The 22,341-nt window shown below is 45.7% G+C and overlaps 2 protein-coding genes across 2 annotated transcripts; one reads left to right on the top strand and one right to left on the bottom strand.

Moving 5' to 3' along the window:
• Positions 1 to 3,053: 3,053 nt before the first annotated feature.
• Positions 3,054 to 5,515, top strand: LOC123483417 (E3 ubiquitin/ISG15 ligase TRIM25-like). Its single transcript, XM_045213397.1, has 2 exons — positions 3,054 to 3,650; positions 5,510 to 5,515. Exons 1-2 carry the CDS (start codon positions 3,054 to 3,056, stop codon positions 5,513 to 5,515), a joined length of 603 nt encoding a protein of 200 aa, XP_045069332.1.
• Positions 5,516 to 5,539: 24 nt separating this feature from the next.
• LOC121540642 (tripartite motif-containing protein 16-like) lies at positions 5,540 to 21,824 on the bottom strand. The gene is made up of 8 exons (XM_045213398.1): positions 21,694 to 21,824; positions 17,324 to 17,789; positions 16,795 to 16,890; positions 6,542 to 6,775; positions 6,280 to 6,439; positions 6,095 to 6,154; positions 5,788 to 5,858; positions 5,540 to 5,548 (listed from the first exon to the last, which is right to left on the bottom strand). Exons 1-8 carry the CDS (start codon positions 21,822 to 21,824, stop codon positions 5,540 to 5,542), a joined length of 1,227 nt encoding a protein of 408 aa, XP_045069333.1.
• Between the last annotated feature and the right edge of the window lie 517 nt (positions 21,825 to 22,341).

The raw sequence follows: 22,341 nt of genomic DNA on the forward strand, positions 1-22,341 counted from the left end.
ATACTGTAATGTTAGTGGTTGACTCATTAGAATATTAGAAAATAAAGTAGTGCACTACAGTGTCTTGTGAAAGTATTCACCTCCTTGGCATTTTTCCTATTTTCTTGCCTTACAACCTGGAATTTAAATTGATTTTTTTGGGGGGTTGTATCATTTGATTTACACAACATGCCTACCACTTTGAAGATGCAAAATATTTTTTATTTTGAAACAAACAAGAAATAAGACAAAAAAAAACAGAAAACTTGAGCGTGCATAACTATTCACCCATTCACAAATCTCTAGAAGACTGAAACGGGTTTCCCTCAAGAATTTCCCTGTATATAGCGCCATCCATCATTCCTTCAATTCTGACCAGTTTCCCAGTCCCTGCCGATGAAAAACATCCCCACAGCATGATGCTGCCACCACCATGCTTCACTGTGTTCTCGGGGTGATGAGAGGTGTTGGGTTTGCGTCAGACAGCGTTTTCCTTGATGGCCAAATAGCTCAATTTTAGTCTCATATGACCAGAGTACCCTCTTCCATATGTTTGGGGAGTCTCCCACATGCCTTTTGGCGAACACCAGACTGATAGTCAACTTCAACCGCTTGCCGTGCGATAGCAGAGAGAACAGTCTATGACTAGGGTGGCTGGAGTCTTTGGAGACAATTTCTAGGGCCTTCCTCAGACACTCCCTGGTATAGAAGTCCTGGATGGAAGGAAGCTTGGCCCTAGTGACGTACTGGGCCGTACACACTACCCTCTGTAGTGCCTTGCGGTCGGAGGCCGAGTAGTTGCCATACCAGGCGGTGATGCAACCAGTCAGGATGCTCTCGATGGTGCAATTGTAGAACATTTTGAGGATCTGAGGACCCATGCCAAATATTTTCAGTCTCCTGACGGGGAATAGGTTTTGTCGTGCCCTCTTCACAGAAGGTGTTCAGACAGACCAGAGCAAAGTGACCGCCATCAAGAACATGCCACTGCCTACCGATCAAGAGGACGACAAAGGTTCTAAGGGATGGTTAACTATGTGGGCTAATTTGTACCTAATCTGGCAACTCACACTAGTCAGATGAGAAGTCTACTGTGTAAAACTACAGATTGGTGTTGGAACAGTAATCATCAGAAAGAGTTTTGAGGAGCTCAAGGCATTGATCATTGTGAGGACAACAATGACTAGATGATGTTCTAATACTGTTATTGCATCAAATGGTTGTTTTCTGCAGTAGAAAAGGGTTCTTAGAACTCTCATGTGTCTGTTAACACTGACAGTAGAATAACGATGCCTTTGGTGATAAAACCTACAGAACGCATTCCATAGAATGAGTTGGTGTAATGAGGTACCAGGGAGAGATGGCTTGGGGATGGAGAATGATGAGAGGAAGCTTGTTTTGGAGGCTAAACTCTGATTTCCATACAGTAAGAACAGTCTTCATAGCAAATGCTTTCTGGCTGGGGGATACTCCTTTCTCATATATCAAGTCTCACCTTTTGACTCCTTCCATACATCTGTTTTTTGTCATGTAGACTAAGAGGGTGTATCTTTGCTATAAAAGATCTTTAGTATTCTTTGTGTCAAGACTGTTGGGTCGACCAGCCTCACTTATTACCTTATTGATAAGTTTTGAATAAAGTAATATCCTGATTGGTGATTGACCCTGTCTCTCCTCATTATTGATTAAAATGTCCACTACATCATGCATGCTCCACTACTGAGGTTCTATGATAAAAAGCTCAAAACCTAAATCTCAGCAGATGCCTCTAAAGCAGGTTAAGGTGCAGTGTTGTTACAGCAGTATGGCACTAGATGGCGCCCAGTTGCATATGCCTCCAGGGCTCTGCCAACTTCTGAGTGGAACTATGCTCAGATTGAGAAAGACGCATTGGCACTGTCATATGCATGTGAGAAATGCAGTGTGTTTATCTGTGGTAAAACAGTGTGGGATGAAACAGATCATCAACCTTAAGTTACTATTGCAAGGAAGGGTCTAACACACACACCACCAAGGGAACAGGGACTGACTTGCAACTCGAGTACAGGCCAGGGAAAGAATTGTTAGTGGCAGACACATTGTCCAGAGCTTTTGACAGCTCAGAACCAAACCAGATATATATGAGCAGGACGAGACAATACATGTAAACCTTATCAGAAAGAGTTGCCCAGTCTCAGATGAAATGTGGACAGTTATTTCACGTGCTGCTGCAGAAGATGAGTGTTTGCAAAAGGTGATTCAAGCCATAACATGCAGGTAGTCTGTACAAGCTATACCATACCCTTATGGTCAATACAGGGATGAGCTATCTGGACTTGATGGAATTCTGTTTAAGGGTTCAAAAATTGTGATACCAAGTTGTTACAGAAAAACACACTGATCAATATATATATATATATATATACACACACACACTCCGGACTCTAACATTGCTCGTCCTAATCTTTCATATTTCTTAATTCCATTCCTTTACTTTTTAGATTAGTGTGTATTGTTGTGTATTGTAAGTTATTACTGCACTGTTGGAGCCAGGAACACCCTACACCCACAATAACATCTGCTAAATATATTTATGCGACCAATAAAATGTGATTTGATTTTTGAAAGTGTTACATCATTCTCAATCCGCATTGCGTTGTGGCTAAGAACAGCCCTTAGCTGTGGTATTGTATATTGGCCATATACCACACCTCCTCAGGCCTTATTGCTTAAGTAGAACACATTAGTGTATTATAAGGCATTATAAAGGTCATTAAAATAATTATACCTATGTACTTCATAGAAACTGTTATCCTTTATATATTCTAACAACTCACATTTTAAGATTCATTATTTAATTTGTTCCATGTTAAGGACTGTAACCTAGGAACAAAACTATTTGTCTCCCTCTTGCTGTTGCATGCAGTTCCTCTCTCTCTTCCTCCATTCCTCTAACCCCTCCCTCCCTCCTTTTAACCCCACCCCTCTGGCAGAACCAGGAAGTCCCTCCCCCTGCCACAAACTCTCTTCTGAGGAAACGAAACTGATCTGAGTCTCTGTGTCGTCTGTCTGTGTGAGAGTGAACAACTGTCCAAATGGCTCAGCAGGGAGTTTTGCTGGACCAGGACCAGTTCTGTTGTTCTGTCTGTCTGGATCTACTGAAGGAGCCGGTCACCATCCCCTGTGGACACAGTTACTGTAGAAGCTGTATTGAGGGCTGCTGGGATCAGGATGTTCTGAAAGGGGTCTATAGCTGTCCTCAGTGCAGACAGACCTTCACTCCAAGGCCTAATCTGACGAAAAGTAACATATTGGCTGAGGTGGTGGAGAAACTGAAGGAGTCAGGACTCCAGGCTGCTCCCCCTCCTGCTCTGTGCTATGCTGGACCTGGAGATGTGGCGTGTGATTTCTGCACTGGGACCAGAAAGCAGAAAGCCCTCATGTCCTGTCTGGTGTGTCTGGCCTCTTACTGTGAGATTCACCTCCAATCTCACTATGAATTTCCTGGTTTCAAGAAGCACAAGCTGGTCAAAGCCACCGCACAACTACAGGAGAAGATCTGCTCTCATCATGACAAACTGCTGGAGGTTTACTGTCGTACCGATCAGCAGTGTATCTGTTATCTGTGTACAATGGATGAACATAAAGGCCATGATACAGTGTCAGCTGCAGCAGAGAGGACTGAGAAACAGGTAAGACCAGAACTACTTGTTGGTGACTGTCTGATAAACAAATAATAATTACAGAGAGAGAGAGAGAGAGAGAGAGAGAGAGAGAGAGAGAGAGAGAGAGAGAGAGAGAGAGAGAGAGAGAGAGAGAGAGAGAGAGAGAGAGAGAGAGAGAGAGAGAGAGAGAGAGAGAGAGACAGAGACAGAGACAGAGACAGAGACAGAGACAGAGACAGAGACAGGACATCAGGTAAAGTTCTGGAGATGAGGGAATATGTGTGCAGAAAGAAACCCTCCAGTATGGTTAACCCCAGTTAGGCCCAGTATGGACTATCAATACAAGTGACCATTTAGAATGTGACCCAGTTCAATGGGTCTTAACAGAACTGGGGGATGTCAGCCAAGAAGTTGTCTAAACACAACTGGAATATAATTTGTTTGTGATTCATTGTTAATGGATTTTCCATTAGGAACACAGGGGGAAAACCTAACACAACAACACACATAACACACAACCAATAAAAACAAAGGGGGAGGAAACCACTAAAGTCATTACCATATTGTCATTTTCTAACGACAGGGAGAAAACATGTAAAATCTAGAAGACTACTTTAGATCTGGTCAGAAGAAGCCTAGTGCACTACGTAGGGAACAGGGTGTCATTTGGGCCAGAGTCAGTAACTCCCCTGGGTATGAATTGTCTCTCTATCTTATCTGTCTTCTATATGATGTTCTCCTCTCCTCCTCTCTTCTCTCCTCTATTCACTCTATTCTATCATCCACACCACATGCCAGCTTCAACACAATCCATTTACAAGTTAAAGACACACCTTGGAATAAATAGCAAAGGAAAACTACTACTAGATGGATTTTTATTTCCCATCACCATGAATCATATTTAATAACTGAACAGTAGCAGACCTAACTTCATCTGTTCCTGACTCTGGGTAGTGGATTAAAAAGACCATCAATCTCCAATGATATTAAAGTACAATTCTGAACATTACTGATATACTGAGTGGCAAGTCAAGATATCTGCTGGGTTTTTATTGTTTGGTTAATAGCACCACCTGCTGGACAGGTTTAATGTTGCTTGACTGAGCAGTACGGGAGAATAAAAGATGCCAAATTTAGGGCCGGTTTCCCGGACATCTCCATTGAACATGCTTTTTAGTCTAGGACTAGGCTTCATCTGTTTCCGGGAAACCGGCCCATATAGTTCAATTAGCAAGTAAGTAACACTACCTGTTCCATGATACTGAGGAAAATGACATTGAGACAGAGAACCAATTGAGAAAACATTTCAATGGTTCTGAATGACAATCAACATACATTAACAGCATACATCATGATTAATGTAAATATATAAGATTAAAACATTGCACTTAAAAAAAGATGAATGCATTGAATTGTAATTCATAACATCTTCTGAAGATCAAATCAATCAAATCATTGTACATAAAAACAGAGCAGAATGAATCATCACATCTGGGGACCATCACCATCAGCATGACTAGTATCTATGTGGACCCTACTACAGTTTAACCAGCTCAGCTATAGACTACACCAGCATGACTAGTATCTATGTGGACCCTACTACAGTTTAACCAGCTCAGCTATAGACTACACCAGCATGACTAGTATCTATGTGGACCCTACTACAGTTTAACCAGCTCAGCTATAGACTACACCAGCATGACTAGTATCTATGTGGACCCTACTACAGTTTAACCAGCTCAGCAGTACCATTATAGAGCCCAAACCCAGGATAGAGGGGCTGAGTGAATGTGGTCTGGACTCTGTGGAGGAGGGTCATTGTGTCAGAGACACTGTAGAAGGACAGAGTACCTGCCTTGTGATCCAGGTCCACTCCTACTCTGGAGGACTGAGGGCCTGATACTTCAGTCTTAACATTATTGTGTCTGAACCAACAACCACAACTAGAGCACACTAAATTCCAGGACTTGTTATTGAGTCCAAATCCACCATCTGTCTCTGTTCTGCTGATGTCTTTATATGAGACTGCTGTAACAGCATTACCACTCCACTCCACCTCCCAGTAACAGCGTCCAGACAGACCCTCTCTACACAGAACCATACTGTATTTGGTGAATCTGTCTGGATGATCAGGATATGGTTGGACTTGGCCTGTATAGGTCACCTTTCTGTTCCCTTTAGACAGAGAGAGGCGTGTGCCTGCTGTGTTTGGGTCCAGTGTGAGCTGACAGGAATCTGGGAGAAGAGCAGAGCAGAGACCAATGAGGGGAGTTAGAACAATAAGTGAAGTCAGATACTGTATCTACCCTGTCTTTGATTAGAGCACAGCAGAGATCAAATCAGAGAAATATGAGGAGTCAGATAGATACCCAGTCTTTGATTAGATCTGCTATTGCTATATATTTCTAGAGGGATTGTTAGGAGTGTCAGTAAAAAGAGACTGTTAGTTACTTCAGAATAAAGAGACTCACATTGTAAGAACTGTTCTCTGGTCTTGGGCTCTGGAGGCAGTACAACATCCACTATATTCACTACAGACACACAAACACATTCACAGAGAGAGGGAATGTTATCATCATACCATATTCCACATGTATATGACTAGTAGGGAACTTTCAATGGTCTAAAGTTGATGTTCTTATTATTTTCAACACACCTGTAGTGGAGATCTTGGTCCATTCTCCTTTAAGGACGTCTTCTAGTTTCTCTCTCAGTTCAGACACAGTCTTACTCACATCTCCAAATAACTGAAGAGGACGGACAACGATGCTGGGTAAGTCTGAAGATACACTGGTACCGGAGAGAGACTGATAACTCTGGGGGGAGAGAGAGAGAGGGAGAGAGAGCAGAACCAAATGATTGAGAGTTTCACATTGAGTTTTAATTTCATATCACATGTATCAAGGCAGTTGAGTTACCTGGAGGAAATGGATGTGATCCTCTGTGTGTGAGAGCTGCTCCAGCTCAGTGCTTCTCTTCCTCAGCTCAGCTATCTCCTGCTCCAGTTGCTCCAGGAGTCCTTCAGCTTGACTCACTTGAGCCTTCTCTTGGGCTCTGATCAGCTCCTTCACCTCAGAGCGCCTTCTCTCAATGGAGCGGATCAGCTCAGTAAAGATCTTATCACTGTCCTCCACTGCTGCCTGTGCAGAGCGCTGTTAAGAGAGAGAGAGAGAGAGAGAGAGAGAGACTTGTCTTACTTTAATGAGCCATCCTCATTACACTAACACCCCCATCCCTAAAAGCACATTGCGTGCCACCACAACCTCCACACAATCACATTATCCAGTACCCAACACCACAGTACAATACACCAACCAGCACCACATTCCAACCGTCCATCCAACCCCTCCTCTCCAGCCGTACAGACAGCCCCCCTGAGCCCCCATACCTCCTGAAACATCTCCACACTGTTAATCATTTTGTACAACTCAAACTCAACCCTAAGGCGTCAACAGTAATGGCATTACCCTGGCAACACAGAAAAACATGATGAACAGTCTGTCATTGCAGAAAACGGACACCCCCCAACTCCCAGGTCAACCCGAGCCAACCAGCTATTGGTGTCCAGGGCTCCATGTAATACCCTCCACTGGAGGACCCCTGACCTTTCCAGCACTGGGAGCTTATAGAGCCCTCCACCTATACCCTGCCATGCTCTCAGTCCCCACAACCCCTGCCACTGATGCCCCTTCACTCCCACCAAGCTCAGAGTGTTAAAAGTCAGTAAGTCCTCCAGACTCTCCTGCCAGTCCCCAGTCTCTGCTGTCACTTGCAGTGGTGGAAACGGTGGTGGCCCCTCCTCAGGCTGCTCCAGCCCTCAGTACTGCAGCATAGAAATCAGAGACCCCTGCTGTATTGAGTCTCTCCGGCCGCATGATGAAGAGCTGCTGATCCAGCCCCAAACCACCAGCCCTCCTCAACAGAGCACATGCTGGTTCCCTCCAGCCCACCTCCGTACGGTACAGTAGCCTCTGTGCTGTTGAGTCAGAACGCTTCCACCCTGACCAGAAAAAATTCACTAACTTGCGCTGCAGGTCCACAAGCAGACCACCGGGGGCGTTGAGAATGGCCAATTTAAGCCATAGAGAGGATGCCACCAAGTTGTTGATGATCAGCACCGTCCCTCTGTATGCCACTTGGGAGATGAGCCACCTCCACTTCGTCAGCCTCGACACCACCGCTTGTGACACTCCTTCCCAGTTCTTCCTATCCCAAACCTCCGAGCCCAGATACACCCCAAGCATCTTTAGCCACTCACAGCCCCACTGCAACCCCCCTGGAAGCTGCGGAGGTGCCCTGTCCCTCCATGCCCCACATAACAGAGCCTCACTCTTGCCCCAGTTTACCTAAGCAGAAGACGCCCCCTCGTACACCTTCAAACTATTCTCCAGGGCCTGTAGGTTCTGCTCATCCCTAACCAACACAGACGTCATCAGCGTATGCTGACACTGCTATGCCTGTCCCCAACCCTATGCCTGGCTCCCACACTCCCTGTAGCCTCCTGCGTAGCAGGCCCAGAAAGGGCTCAATAACAAGAGTGTATAGCTGCCCTGACAGAGGGCATCCCTGGTGAATGCCCCTCCCTACCCAGACTGGCCCACTGAGCCCTCCCCACACCTTGACCATACATGAAGCCCCAGCGTACAGCATTTGAACACAGGCCACAAAATTCTCCCCACAACCAAAACAACACATTGAACAGATATTCATGGTCCACCCAATCAAAGGCTTTCTCCTGATTATGAACAGATTGTCTGTGTTTGAGCGTCCTGGTACACAGTACGTTTGGTCCTTGTGTACAATAGAGTCCAGGTGGGACTTCAGTCTGTTAACGAGGACCTTGGCAAAGACCTTATAGTCCAAACAGAGCAATGCCACAGGCCTCCAGTTCTTTAAGTCGCTCAAATCTACTTGTTTGGGCAGGAGAGTCAAAGCCTCCCGTCTACAGCTTAGCGACAGCTCCCCCACCCCGACGCACTCACGCAACACACGTTCTGTTCAATAATTCCCCAGAACTTTTTATAAAAATCCACAGGCCATCTGAGAGACAGCAGCTGAGAGTTTGTGTAAGGCCAGGGAAAGGTCTATTTGATTTCTCTGTGACAGAGAGAGTTTGGAAAGGTCTGTGAGCAGAACCTGAGAACACCCAGGATAATAATAATAAGCCATTTAGCAGATGCTTTTATCCAAAGCGACTTACAGTCATGTGCATACATTTTTACATATGGGTGGTCCCGGGGATCGAACCCACTACCCTGGCATTACAAGGGCCATGCTATACAAAGGACCACAGAGTTCTGCCCTCTATAAATCAGAGTACAACTCCACAGCCGCAGCCTCATCTCCTCACAACAGAAATACCCACCCATCAGGCTCCCTCATCTCCCCACAACAGAAGTTACCCACCCATCAGGCTCCCTCATCTCCCCACAACAGAAGTTACCCACCCATCAGGCTCCCTCATCTCCCCACAACAGAAGTTACCCACCCATCAGGCTCCCTCATCTCCCCACAACAGAAGTTACCCACCCATCAGGCTCCCTCATCTCCCCACAACAGAAGTTACCCACCCATCAGGCTCCCCTCATCTCCCCACAACAGAAGTTACCCACCCATCAGGCTCCCTCATCTCCCCACAACAGAAGTTACCCACCCATCAGGCTCCCTCATCTCCCCACAACAGAAGTTACCCACCCATCAGGCTCCCTCATCTCCCCACAACAGAAGTTACCCACCCATCAGGCTCCCTCATCTCCCCACAACAGAAGTTACCCACCCATCAGGCTCCCTCATCTCCCCACAACAGAAGTTACCCGCCCATCAGACAAACGTAAAACAAGGGATTTTTTTGGTTTCCCCACTCTGTTTCTCCAACCCAAAAGAGCTGGGAGCATCCATCTCCCTCAACATGGAAAAACTAGCTCTTACAAGTGATCCTTTTGCTTTCTCTGAAATGAAAGCCACTAGGTCCCTGAGTAGTTCAGATAAATTATCTTGTAGCCCCACTTTGCCCCACCAACTCAGCCTCCACCTCATAAATGAACCACTCAAGCTCCCCAGTACTCTCCTGGCCTCTGAAGAGGAAAAAGCTGTTTAGTGCTGACAGAAAACCTGAATCTGGGCTTTCCCTACATCCCACCACTGACTGAGAGACTCAAACTCCCCCTTCTGCTGTCCCCACCTCTCCCAAAAGCCTTGGAAGTTTGAGCAAAAAGTGGCACCTTGGAAGAGCTTTACAATGAATTTCCAATAGGACACCTGCCTGGGCTCTGGTGAAACAGAGAACTGAGCCATGGCAATATGATTGTCTGAAAACCCAACTGGGAGAATGGAGGCCCTCAATAGCCTGTTGCTGATTCTTGAATGTATAGATACGATCCAGGAGAGCTGTGCTCACCCTACCCCCAACCACCTTCACCAACAAATACTGCTTTGAGGTGGGATACTTAATTCTCCATGTGTCCACTAGATGGAACTGATTCAGAACATCATTCAACACCCCTGCCCAGCCCAAATGAGTTCCCTCACTATTCCTGTCTTTAGCAAAGTCAATGGTGCAGTTCCAAGCCTAAACATTAATTCAGTCACCTCTGGTCGACAAAAACGTATTTTCCTAGTACATTCATTGTCAAATTCATCAACCAGCATCGAGCACTCTGCCTTCTCACGCAAGCGAGGGGCATGTTGAGGTAAATATGCTAACCGCAACGGTTGCATTATGTAATTTATTGGTGGGCTGGAAGATGCACTCCTCTTTTCTATTTACTCCCAATATGAGATATTAAGTTGATTTTTATCATGCATGTTTTCTAGGGTTGAGGTTAGCGCATCGGACAACATTATGACACTTTATCAAGTGTTCTGCCTTGCAATAATAAATAGAAAAAAATTACTCATAACAAAAAACAGCAAAGTGCTTCGATAGAATTTTGATTATTTTGTTCATCAAAACCTATTTAGTACTATAATGGTATTTACTAACAATATTATTACTTAAATAGTTTCTAAATGTGTTCTAGGCTACCCTACCCTAGAATTAGGGTTAAGGCTAAAATAGGTTATTAGTAGGGTTAAAGTTTCTGTATAGCACTCAGAGCTCAATACAACTAATAGGAGCTGGCAGGGTGAAACATGCCCTATTATTTCTAACCTACGGCAAGCATCTGGGACATATGGTAATATTACGAAACTGGGCTCCATGGCGGATGCAATGAAGTAATTTTATCAGAAAAATGTGTTAAAAATGTATTGTGTCCAGCCTAGTCCTAGCCCCCCGCAGCCGGCTGGTGGCGCTTGTCTGCACTAGCATTATGCCCTACATCCCCACACTAGAAACACCCAAAACTATCTGTGCTAGCAAACCCTGCGTTCCACCCCTCCCCTCCCTCCTGGTACCACCACCACTTGACCCTGCTCTACTCCCCTCCCTCCTGGTACCACCACCACTTGACCCTGCACTACTCTCCTCCTTCCTGGTACCACCACCACTTGACCCTGCTCTACTCTCCTCCCTTCTGGTACCACCACCACTTGACCCTGCTCTACTCTCCTCCCTCCTGGTACCACCACCACTTGACCCTGCTCTACTCTCCTCCCTCCTGGTACCACCACCACTTGACCCTGCTCTACTCTCCTCCCTCCTGGTACCACCACCACTTGACCCTGCTCTACTCTCCTCCCTCCTGGTACCACCACCACTTGACCCTGCTCTACTCTCCTCCCTCCTGGTACCACCACCACTTGACCCTGCTCTACTCTCCTCCCTCCTGGTACCACCACCACTTGACCCTGCTCTACTCTCCTCCCCTCCTGGTACCACCACCACTTGACCCTGCTCTACTCTCCTCCTCCTGGTACCACCACCACTTGACCCTGCTCTACTCTCCTCCCTCCTGGTACCACCACCACTTGACCCTGCTCTACTCTCCTCCCTCCTGGTACCACCACCACTTGACCCTGCTCTACTCTCCTCCTTCCTGGTACCACCACCACTTGACCCTGCTCTACTCTCCTCCCTCCTGGTACCACCACCACTTGACCCTGCTCTACTCTCCTCCCTCCTGGTACCACCACCACTTGACCCTGCTCTACTCTCCTCCCTCCTGGTACCACCACCACTTGACCCTGCTCTACTCTCCTCCCTCCTGGTACCACCACCACTTGACCCTGCTCTACTCTCCTCCCTCCTGGTACCACCACCACTTGACCCTGCTCTACTCTCCTCCCTCCTGGTACCACCACCACTTGACCCTGCTCTACTCTCCTCCCTCCTGGTACCACCACCACTTGACCCTGCTCACTCTCTCCTCCTTCCTGGTACCACCACCACTTGACCCTGCTCTACTCTCCTCCCTCCTGGTACCACCACCACTTGACCCTGCTCTACTCTCCTCCCTCCTGGTACCACCACCACTTGACCCTGCTCTACTCTCCTCCCTCCTGGTACCACCACCACTTGACCCTGCTCTACCTCTCCTCCCTCCTGGTACCACCACCACTTGACCCTGCTCTACTCTCCTCCCTCCTGGTACCACCACCACTTGACCCTGCTCTACTCTCCTCCTTCCTGGTACCACCACCACTTGGCCCTGCTCTACTCTCCTCCTTCCTGGTACCACCACCACTTGACCCTGCTCTACTCTCCTCCCTCCTGGTACCACCACCACTTGGTACCACCACCACTTGACAACTTTCATGTTTTGAAATTATACTTCATTACTATAATGATTATCAATAAACCTAAACATTAATTCAGTCACCTCTGGTCGACAAAAACGTATTTTCCTAGTACATTAATTGTCAAATTCATCAACCAGCATCGAGCACTCTGCCTTCTCAGGCAAGCGAGGGGCATGTTGAGGTAAATATGCTAACCGCCAAGGTTGCATTATGTCATTTATTGGTGGGCTGGAAGATGCAGTGTTTTTTCTTTTCTATTCAGAGGCTATTTACTCCCAATATGAGATAATTTTATATAGAAGGTTTTTATAATGCATGTTTACTAGGGTTGAGGTTAGCGCATCTGAGTAGGGATTATTTGGGTTCAATACCTGTCCTACCTATCAATCATATTGCTGCTTGTAGCCTATAACTGATGATCCCCACACTAGAAACACCCAAAACTATCTGTGCTACCAAACCCTGTGTTCCACCCTCCCTGTGTAACCTTGAAGTTTGTTAAGAAACAAACACTTGTCTACGAAAACAGACATGTTTAACGGATTCCGCTTGGCACCCAGCCGAGAGCACACGGAAACCACTTGCAAATTTACCAAAACTAACCAACTACTTGGGGTCTGTTCGGAAGCAATAAACGGAGGCTGATTAGCCACCACAACTCTTATCGAAAGAGGCGACATCTGCACCAACACACCCCTCACAACAAGACAAACCTTTTTCATTAACACAACCACCGCCTTGTTCATTCTGGATGCAGAGTGCAGATGTTCCGCTCCAACCTGTTCGCCGACCATGAGCAAAACTTCCTCCACACCTTTCTCCGGAACGGACCCGAAGCGACAGCGTTTCTTCTCCACTCGGTTGAGGCCATCACGCCGCCCTAACAAACTACCCCTACTCCCCCCTCAACTCTAAACGATAAACAGTGGAAACCAATAAACAAACCCTCCACCATGAGAAAATACATTCAGAAAATACGCAAGAACCAAAAGAAAAAAGAATAGTAGCCCTCCTCACGAACCACAATCTCTCACACAACCAACTTCTTCTTCTATGATATAATGTCGGTCCACAAACCAACGTTAAAGGTGCATGCCGCCACCTACTGTGCTGGAGTGTGTGGTCAATCACGGTTTCCAACATTTCTAAATCCTCCTACCTAACTCAGTACTTCTGAGAAAATAAAGAAGAGCCCTACTAACTTCTAATAGACCCCCCATCCCCAAAATCCCTTCCAAACCCCCCCAACCCCGTCCAACCTCAATGACCCTACACTTCAATCTTTCCCTCTCTTCAACATACTTACAACAATATAACAACACATGCTCCACCGTTTCATCGACGTACCCTCCAGACACAAACCATTCACATGCTTGCCAACCAGATGTAATGACGAGATCAATGTACAATGTCCTAAGCGCAATCTAGTAAACACCACCTCTTCCTTCCTAATCGGACTTTTGAATCTTGGTCCATCGACCTTTCTGTAAAACTGTAAACTATTCATATAAATAGTACCATCTCTTCTGCCACACATCTATCAAAATGTCTCTGATCTTACATTTGGACTCACCTCTACCCAGTGGAACATTAATATCAATTATATCTCGTTTCAAAGCTCTTTTAGCTAACTGGTCTACAATTTCATTCCCTTCCACACCCGAATGTGCTGGGACCCAGCAGAATCTCACTACTACACCCATTCTCTCAATTCTCCATAATAACATTAATACCTCCAATAGCAGGTCACTCCTATTAGATTTACCAGATGATAAACTATTCAATACAGACAAAGAATCTGAGTATACTATAATTCTAACAGGTTGTACGTCCTCCACCCACTGGAGGGCAACTATTATCACCAACAGTTCAACTGAGTATACTGACAGTTCATCTGTTAGTCTTCTACATATCTGCACATCAAATTCAGGAACGTAAACGCCTGCTCCTGTGAGCCCACTATCTGGGTCCTTGGATCCATCTGTGAAAAGCGGTAAAAAAGCATAAATACTTCTACCAATGTAATTGTCAACCAGTTTCACTATATCACTGACTTCTGACCAATCTTTCCTTTTCTCTACCAAGGTTAGATCAACAACAGGGTCTGGGCGTAACCATGGAGGAACATCCCCTATCACCACAGAAGGGCCAACCTCGAACTCCCTCAAACCTCTCTCATCAGCAAGCTTTCCAACTGTCCAACAAAAACCACTGCCTTGTCTACTAGTATATTCCCAACAGTCATCTAGAACAGTAGCAGTGGGATGCTCAACCTCACAGCCTTTCAACCCAATAAGATAATGACCATTTTTACGCTGTATATCCAAAGGCATCTCACCTGCCTCCACCAGTAAGGCACATACAGATGTTGATTTAAATGCACCAATACATATCCTTAAAGCTATATACTGGATTCTGTCCAGCTTCTGAAGCCAAGTCTTTACCTCTGTTCCATAAACTATACACCCGTAATCAATTGTCGTCCTGATCAGAGCTCTATAAATATCCATCAACAATTGTCTGTCAGCACCCTATTCATAACCAGAGACCCACACAACCAACTACCGCAAAAGTTAATGAATGAGAGAGACATGAACATCGTTACAATACTGTACATAGACATAATATAACGGTTCTTCTTCTTTGGAGTTTAACGGCGGTTGGCATCCAATATGTTGCATTACCACCCCCAACTGGACTATAATATAAATCCATTATACTTTGTGACACAAAATGGGAAAAGGGGAAATTATAATAATTAAAAAAAACACCCTTCCAACTAACCCTACACTCATTAAATACCCACTACCCCATTCCACTACTTTGACCCTATCGGCTCCTGCACCATGCCAACGGCCTGGGAGGACGGGACACCACCACTCAACACACCCTGTAACTCTTCTGAAGTCTAATCCTGTATGCCCAAATACTTCTCTGCAGCTGCCACCACAACATCTATTTTCTGTGATTTACGTTCCATTTCTGCGGTACAGTTGATAACCATTGCTATGAACGCTAAGAAGCTAACTTTACTAAAGCATATATCACTCGTTGGCCTATCCCTCTGTGCTGGCACAGATCTACTACTCACAGGGATCCTCTCAGGATCGCTCACCCTTGACCCATCCTCCTCTACTTCCTTCACTGCCTCAGCATACGACACCTTCTGCACTACTCTGACTCTAGCCACCTCAACCTGCCTCTCTCGCACCGGACACTTCCGATCCCCAGCAACATGGGCATCCCTACAGTTGACAAACACTTTATTCACCAGAACAATCCTTTATCCCATTCTCTTCCGCACACATAAAACATCTTGGAATTTCCCTCCCACAAACTGCTGCGAAATGACCATAAACGTTGCACCTGAATTTATGGATTTGGCACAAAAGCTTGAATCAAGATAACTGATATATCATAACATGACTTTCTCTGGTAAAGACTCATAACTCAAAAGGACTGACTCCTCTGTTTCACCACGCTCACCACCGGGTCTGCGTCACACCAAACGGCGGGAATCACAAACACCAGGAATCTTCATCTTCAATTTCTCCACCTCCACACTTAAAGCTACCCCAGAAATCACTCCTTTCAATGGTGCCCTGTTCCTAAGAGCAAAGCAAGAAACAGATCTTGACCCAATTTGCGTGACACGGAGCGCCCACTCCCTCTGGTCAGAAGAAACACAAACAAATATCACAAGTCCACTACAGGTTACCTTCACTGATTCAACTGCACGCAACTCCTTTCCCACCCACCCTGAAACTACAAATGGATCTGCCAAAAGGTATGGATCCACTTTCTCCAACAATGTAACTCCTACTGCACCAGATTCTTCTTTATCATGTCCATTGATGCCAGGCTCTGGTTCTGAGCTCTTCACCACACCTTCTACCTCACTTAACTCTCCCTCATTCATTTCCATTTCACCTCCTGAACTCGGTCTGGCGAATGGCTCACTCTGTTTGCACTTGAGTTATAACATTTGAAATGTCTCTATTCCTTTGAAACGTTTGTGAGTGTAATGTTTACTGTTCATTTCTGGTGGTTTATTTCACTTTTGTTTATTATCTATTTCACTTGCTGTGGCAATGTAAACATATGTTTCCCATGCCAATAAAGCCCTTTGAATTCAATTGAATTGAGAGAGAGAGAGAGAGAGCTCCATGTTAATGTATAGGGGACATGAGTCGGTCATGGTTACTCATGGTTATGTGATGAGGTGGCCCCGCCTTCGACTTCAAAATCAGTGTCGGCCCTCAGCCCAACAGGGAATGACCTCTTGGTGTAACGGTCAAGCTGTTGCTTTCTCCCGCGGTAGACCTGGTTCATATCCAGTCGGTTACACTAAGCAGTCTATTCTCTGAAAGGGGTCCAGACAGCCTGTTCCCAACAGTGGGGTCAGTGGGATTGGATAGGGGCATCTCTCTCTCTCTCTCTGACTGGAGGAGAGATGTGAAATGGTGTGTCTCCTCTGGTCAACAATACTCACCTTGAGACACTCCACAGCCTGTTGGAGCTCCTTCAGCTCCTTCTCTCTCTCCTGGAATCTCTGCTGGACTTTCTGCTGACTCATCCCCAGCTGCCTCTGTGGAGAATCACTCTTCAATGAGCTATCAAGCTTTATTTGTCCAGTAGATCAATAGTATAGTAATGGGACATAGGGCCCATAGAAGATAGGGATTAATATGTTGAGGAAGTGTCTGTGTGAAATTATATTATTAAGTTGTTATGTGAATGATTATAGTTTTAACAGTGCACAAAACATGGGAGCTCCCCACAAAACAGGGGAGCTGATTGGGTGTTTGATAACGAATGATAATGGTGTTTGACTTTAGAAAATGGTGATACATTTGGAGAATCTGGGTTAGCATATCTATATAATCAAGGTTTGTGTTCATATTTGTTCTGCCGTGGATCGATATCATTTGAATGATCTCATATTCAAACAGCCTTAGTTCCTACTGTATCTTTAATTCTTTGTTTATCAGACAGTCACCAACAAGTAGTTCTGGCCTTACCTGTTTCTCAGTCCTCTCTGCTGCAGCTGACACTGTATCATGGCCTTTATGTTCATCCATTGTACACTGATAACAGATACACTGCTGATCGGTACGACAGAAAACCTCCAGCAGTTTGTCATGATCAGAGCAGATCTTCTCCTGTAGTTGTGCGGTGGCTTTGACCAGCTTGTGCTTCTTCAAAGCAGGATATTCATAGTGAGGTTGGAGGTGAGTCTCACAGTAAGAGGCCAGACACACCAGACAGGACATGAGGGCTTTCTGCTTTCTGGTCCCAGTGCAGAAATCACACGCCACATCTCCAGGTCCAGCATAGCACAGAGCAGGAGGGGGAGCAGCCTGGAGTCCTGTCTTCTTCAGTTTCTCCACCACCTCAGCCAACATGTTATTTTTCCTCAGATTAGGCCTTGGAATGAATGTCTCTCTGCACTGAGGACAGCTATAGACCCCTTTCAGAACATCCTGAACCAGCTAGCTAGCTGCAACCTGTTGTTGGCTGATTACCATTACCATTGCCCTATAGCAAGCACCAGTTAGCCTTGAGCTAGCCTGCTTGCTCCCTGCTAGCTGTGCTGAAGCACCAATTTGAACTGCTCTCGGACTCACATATTGCTGTTCACTGGACCTTATGATCACTCAGCTGCACAGCTGATGCCTGCTGGACTGTTCCTTTACACGGTACTCTGTCCTGTTTATTCTGTTTAGTCTTAGCCCAAACGTTATCGCTATTTCCAGTTGTGTCTTATCTCTCTCTAATAACACGTGACTGCTTTATGCCTCTCTCCCATGTCAATTATGCCTTGCCTATTGCTGTTTGGGTTAGTTCTTATTATACAATTTCAATGTAGAACCCCTAGTCCCCTCTCAAACTGCCTCATATAGTTCCTTTGTTCCTCCCCCCATACACGCGAGACCGCTCAATCGATGCCTCCAATGACGCTATCTCTTTCATTGTTACCCAACGCTTAGGGTTACCTGAACTGTACTCATATCCTTCCATATCCTTTTCTGTACATAATGCCCTGAATCTTTTCTACAACGCCCGGAGAACTGCCCCCTTTATTCTATGTACCCAACGCACTAGAAGACCAGTTCTTAAAGCCTTTAGTCGTATCCTTATTCTAGTCCTCCTCTGTTCCTCTGGTGATGTAGAGGCTAACCCAGGCCCTGCAGCCCCCAGTATCACTCCTACTCCCCAGGAGCTATCATTTGTTGACTTCTGTAACCGTAAAAGTCTTGGTTTTCTGCACATAAATATCAGAAGCCTCCTTCCTAAGTTTGAGTTATTCACTGCGTTAGCACACTCCGCCAACCCTGATGTTCTAGCAGTGTCTGAATCCTGGCTTAGGAAGGCCACCAAAAATTCTGAAATTTCCATCCCCAACTATAACATTTTCCGTCTAGATAGAACTGCCAAAGGGGGTGGAGTTGCAATCTCCTGTAGAGATAGCCTGCAGAGCTCCATCATACTATCCAGGTCTGTGCCCAAACAGTTTGAGCTTTTACTTCTAAAAATCCCCCCTCAGCCCCCAGCTGTGCCCTGGACACCATATGTGAATTGATTGCCCCCCATCTATCCTCAGAGTTCGTACTGCTTGGTGACCTAAATTGGGATATGCTTAATACCCCAGCCATCCTACAATCCAAGCTAGATGCCCTCAACCTCACGCAAATTATCAACGAACCTACCAGGTACAACCCTAAATCCGTAAACATGGGTACCTCATAGATATCATCCTGACTAACTTACCCTCTAAATACACCTCCGCTGTCTTCAACCAGGATCTCAGCGATCACTGCCTTATTGCTTGCGTCCGATCGGGTCCGCGGTCAAACGACCACCCTCATCACTGTCAAACGCTCCCAAAAACACTTCAGCGAGCAGGCCTTCCTAATTGACCTGGCCCAGGTATCCTGGATGGATATAGATCTCATTCCGCCAGTAGAGGATGCCTGGTTGTTCTTTAAAAGTAATTTCCTCTCAATCTTAAATAGACATGCCCCATTCAAAAATACAGAACTAAGAACAGATATAGCCCCTGGTTCTCCTCAGACTTGACTGCCCTTGACCAGCACAAAAACATCCTGTGGCGTACTGCATTAGCATCAAATAGCCCCCGTGATATGCAACTTTTCAGGGAAGTTAGGAACCAACAAGCAGTTAGGAAAGCAAAGGCTAACTTTTTCAAACAGAAATTTGCATCCTGTAGCACTAACTCCAAAAAGTTTTGGGACACTGTAAAGTCCATGGAAAATAAGAGCACTTCCTCCCAGCTGCCCACTGCACTGAGGCTAGGAAACACTATCACCACCGATAAATCTACAATAATCGAGAATTTCAACAAGCATTTTGCTACGGCTGGCCATGCTTTCCACCTGGCTACCACTACCCGGCCACCAGCTCTGCACCCTCCGCTGCAACTTGCCCATGCCCCCCGCTTCTCCTTCACACAAATCCAGACAGCTGATGTTCTAAAAGAGCTGCAAAATCTGGACCCCTACAAATCATCTGGACTAGACAATCTGGACCCTTTCTTTCTAAAACTAGCCGCAAATTGTCGCAACCCCTATTACTAGCCTGTTCAACCTCTCTTTCGTAACGCTCTGAGATCCCCAGAGATTGGAAAGCTGCCGCGGTCATCCCCCTCTTCAAAGGGGGTGACACTCTAGATCCAAACTGTTACAGACCCATATCCATCCTGCCCTGCCTTTCAAAAGTTTTTGAAAGCCAAGTCAACAAACAGATCACCAACCATTTCGAATCCCACCGTACCTTCTCCGCTATGCAATCCGGTTTCGAGCTGGTCATGGGTGCACTTCAGCCACGCTCAAGGTCCTAAATGATATTATAACCGCGATCGATAATAGACAGTACTGTGCAGCTCGTGTCATTGACCTGGCCAAGGCTTTCGACTCTGTCAACCACCGCATTCTTATTGGCAGACTAAATAGCCTTGGTTTCTCAAATGACTGCCTCGCCTGGTTCACCAACTACTTCTCAGATAGAGTTCAATGTGTCAAATCGGAGGGCCTGTTGTCTGGACCTATGGCAGTCTCTATGGGGGTGCCACAGGGTTCAATTCTTGGGCCAACTCTTTTCTCTGTGTATATCAATGACGTCGCTCTTGCTGCTGGTGACTCTCAGATCCACCTCTACGCAGACGACACCATTTTGTATACATCTGGCCCTTCATTGGACACTGTGTTAACAAACCTCCAAACGAGCTTCAATTCCATACAACACTCCTTCAGTAGCCTCCAACTGCTCTTAAACACTAGTAAAACTAAATGCAGTCTTCAACCGAACGCTGCTTGCACCCGCCCACCCGACTGGAATCACTACTCTAGACGGGTCTGACCTAGAGTACGTGGACAACTACAAATATCTAGGTGTCTGGTTAGACTGTAAACTCTCCTTCCAGACTCACATTAAGAATCTCCAATCCAAAGTTAAATCTAGAATCGGTTTCCTATTTCGCAACAAAGCCTCCTTCACTCATGCTGCCAAACATGCCCTCGTAAAACTGACTATCCTACCGATCCTTGACTTCGGCGATGTCATTTACAAAATAGCCTCCAACACTCTACTCAGCAAATTGGATGTTGTCTATCACAGTGCCATCCGTTTGTCTCCAAAGCCCCCATATAATACCCACCACTGTGACCTGTACGCTCTGTTGGCTGGTCCTCACTACAATTCGTCCGCCAAACCCACTGGCTCCAGGCCATCTATAAATCACTGCTAGGCAAATCCCCGCCTTATCTTAGCTCATTGGTCACCATAGCAACACCCACCCGTAGTCTGCGCTCCAGCGGGTATATCTCACTGGTCATCCCCAAAGCCAACACCTCTTTGGCCGTAATTCCTTCCAGTTCTCTGCTGCCAATGACTGGAACAAATTGCAAAAATCTCTGAAGCTGGAGACACTTATCTCCCCTCACTAACTTTAAGCATCAGTTGTCAGAGCACCTTACCAATCACTGCACCTGTACACAGCCCATCTGAAATTAGCCCGCCCAACTACCTCATCCCTATATTGTTATTTATTTTGCTCATCTGTACCCCAGTATCTCTATTTGCACATCATCTCTTGCACATCATTCCAGTGTTAATACTAAATTGTAATTGTTTTGCACTATAGCCTATTTTATTGCCTTACCTCCATAACTTGCTAAATTTGCACACTGTATATTAATTGTATTTCTGTTGTATTTTTGATTTTTGTTTTGTTTCACCCCATATGTAACTCTGTGTTGTTGTTTTTATCGCACTGCTTTGCTTTATCTTGGCCAGGTCGCAGATGTAAATGAGAACTTGTTCTCAACTGGTTTACCTGGTTAAATAAAGGTTAAATAAAAAAATAAAAAAATCCCAGCAGCCCTCAATACAGCTCCTACAGTAACTGTGTCCACAGGGGATGGTGACCGGCTCCTTCAGTAGATCCAGACAGACAGAACAACAGAACTGGTCCTGGTCCAGCAGAACTCCCTGCTGAGCCATTTGGACGGTTGTTCACTCTCACACAGACAGACGACACAGAGACTCAGATCAGTTTCGTTTCCTCAGAAGAGAGTTTGTGGGAGGGGGAGGGACTTCCTGGTTCTGCCAGAGGGGTGGGGTTAAAAGGAGGGAGGGAGGGGTTAGAGGGAGAGAGAGAGAGAGAGAGAGAGAGAGAGAACTGTACGCAATGTTAATACAGACTAAGATTTGTGTTCCTAGGTTAGGGCCCTTAATATGGAATAAATTATATAGAGTGGTTAGAATATGTAAAGGGTAACAGTTTCTATGAAGTACATATGTATAATGCTTTTAATTAATTGTGTAATGCCTTAAACTTATGTGCTATGACACTAACTATAAGAAATGAATACCGTATGTATTGACTGATCATTGAGAATGATGTAACACTTTACATTACAGTGTGTTTATTGGTGTGTAATTATTCCTGTTAGTCCAGTGGTGTAAAAGTACTGTGATGCCTCATTCTTCCACTGTACTAGCAGCAGTAACCCTAGCC

The sequence above is a fragment of the Coregonus clupeaformis genome, unplaced genomic scaffold (genome assembly GCF_020615455.1).
Source record: "Coregonus clupeaformis isolate EN_2021a unplaced genomic scaffold, ASM2061545v1 scaf0108, whole genome shotgun sequence".
Taxonomy (NCBI): Eukaryota; Metazoa; Chordata; class Actinopteri; order Salmoniformes; family Salmonidae; genus Coregonus; species Coregonus clupeaformis.

Coding starts and splice junctions, on each gene's coding strand:
- LOC121540642 (XM_045213398.1), bottom strand. CDS start 21,824: ATGGCTCAGCAGGGAGTTCTGCTGGACCAGGACCAGTTCTGTTGTTCT. Junction 6,776..16,794: donor AGGCTGTGGAGTGTCTCAAG/GTGAGTATTGTT, acceptor CTCTCTTAACAG/CGCTCTGCACAGGCAGCAGT. Junction 6,440..6,541: donor ATCACATCCATTTCCTCCAG/GTAACTCAACTG, acceptor CTCTCCCCCCAG/AGTTATCAGTCTCTCTCCGG.
- LOC123483417 (XM_045213397.1), top strand. CDS start 3,054: ATGGCTCAGCAGGGAGTTTTGCTGGACCAGGACCAGTTCTGTTGTTCT.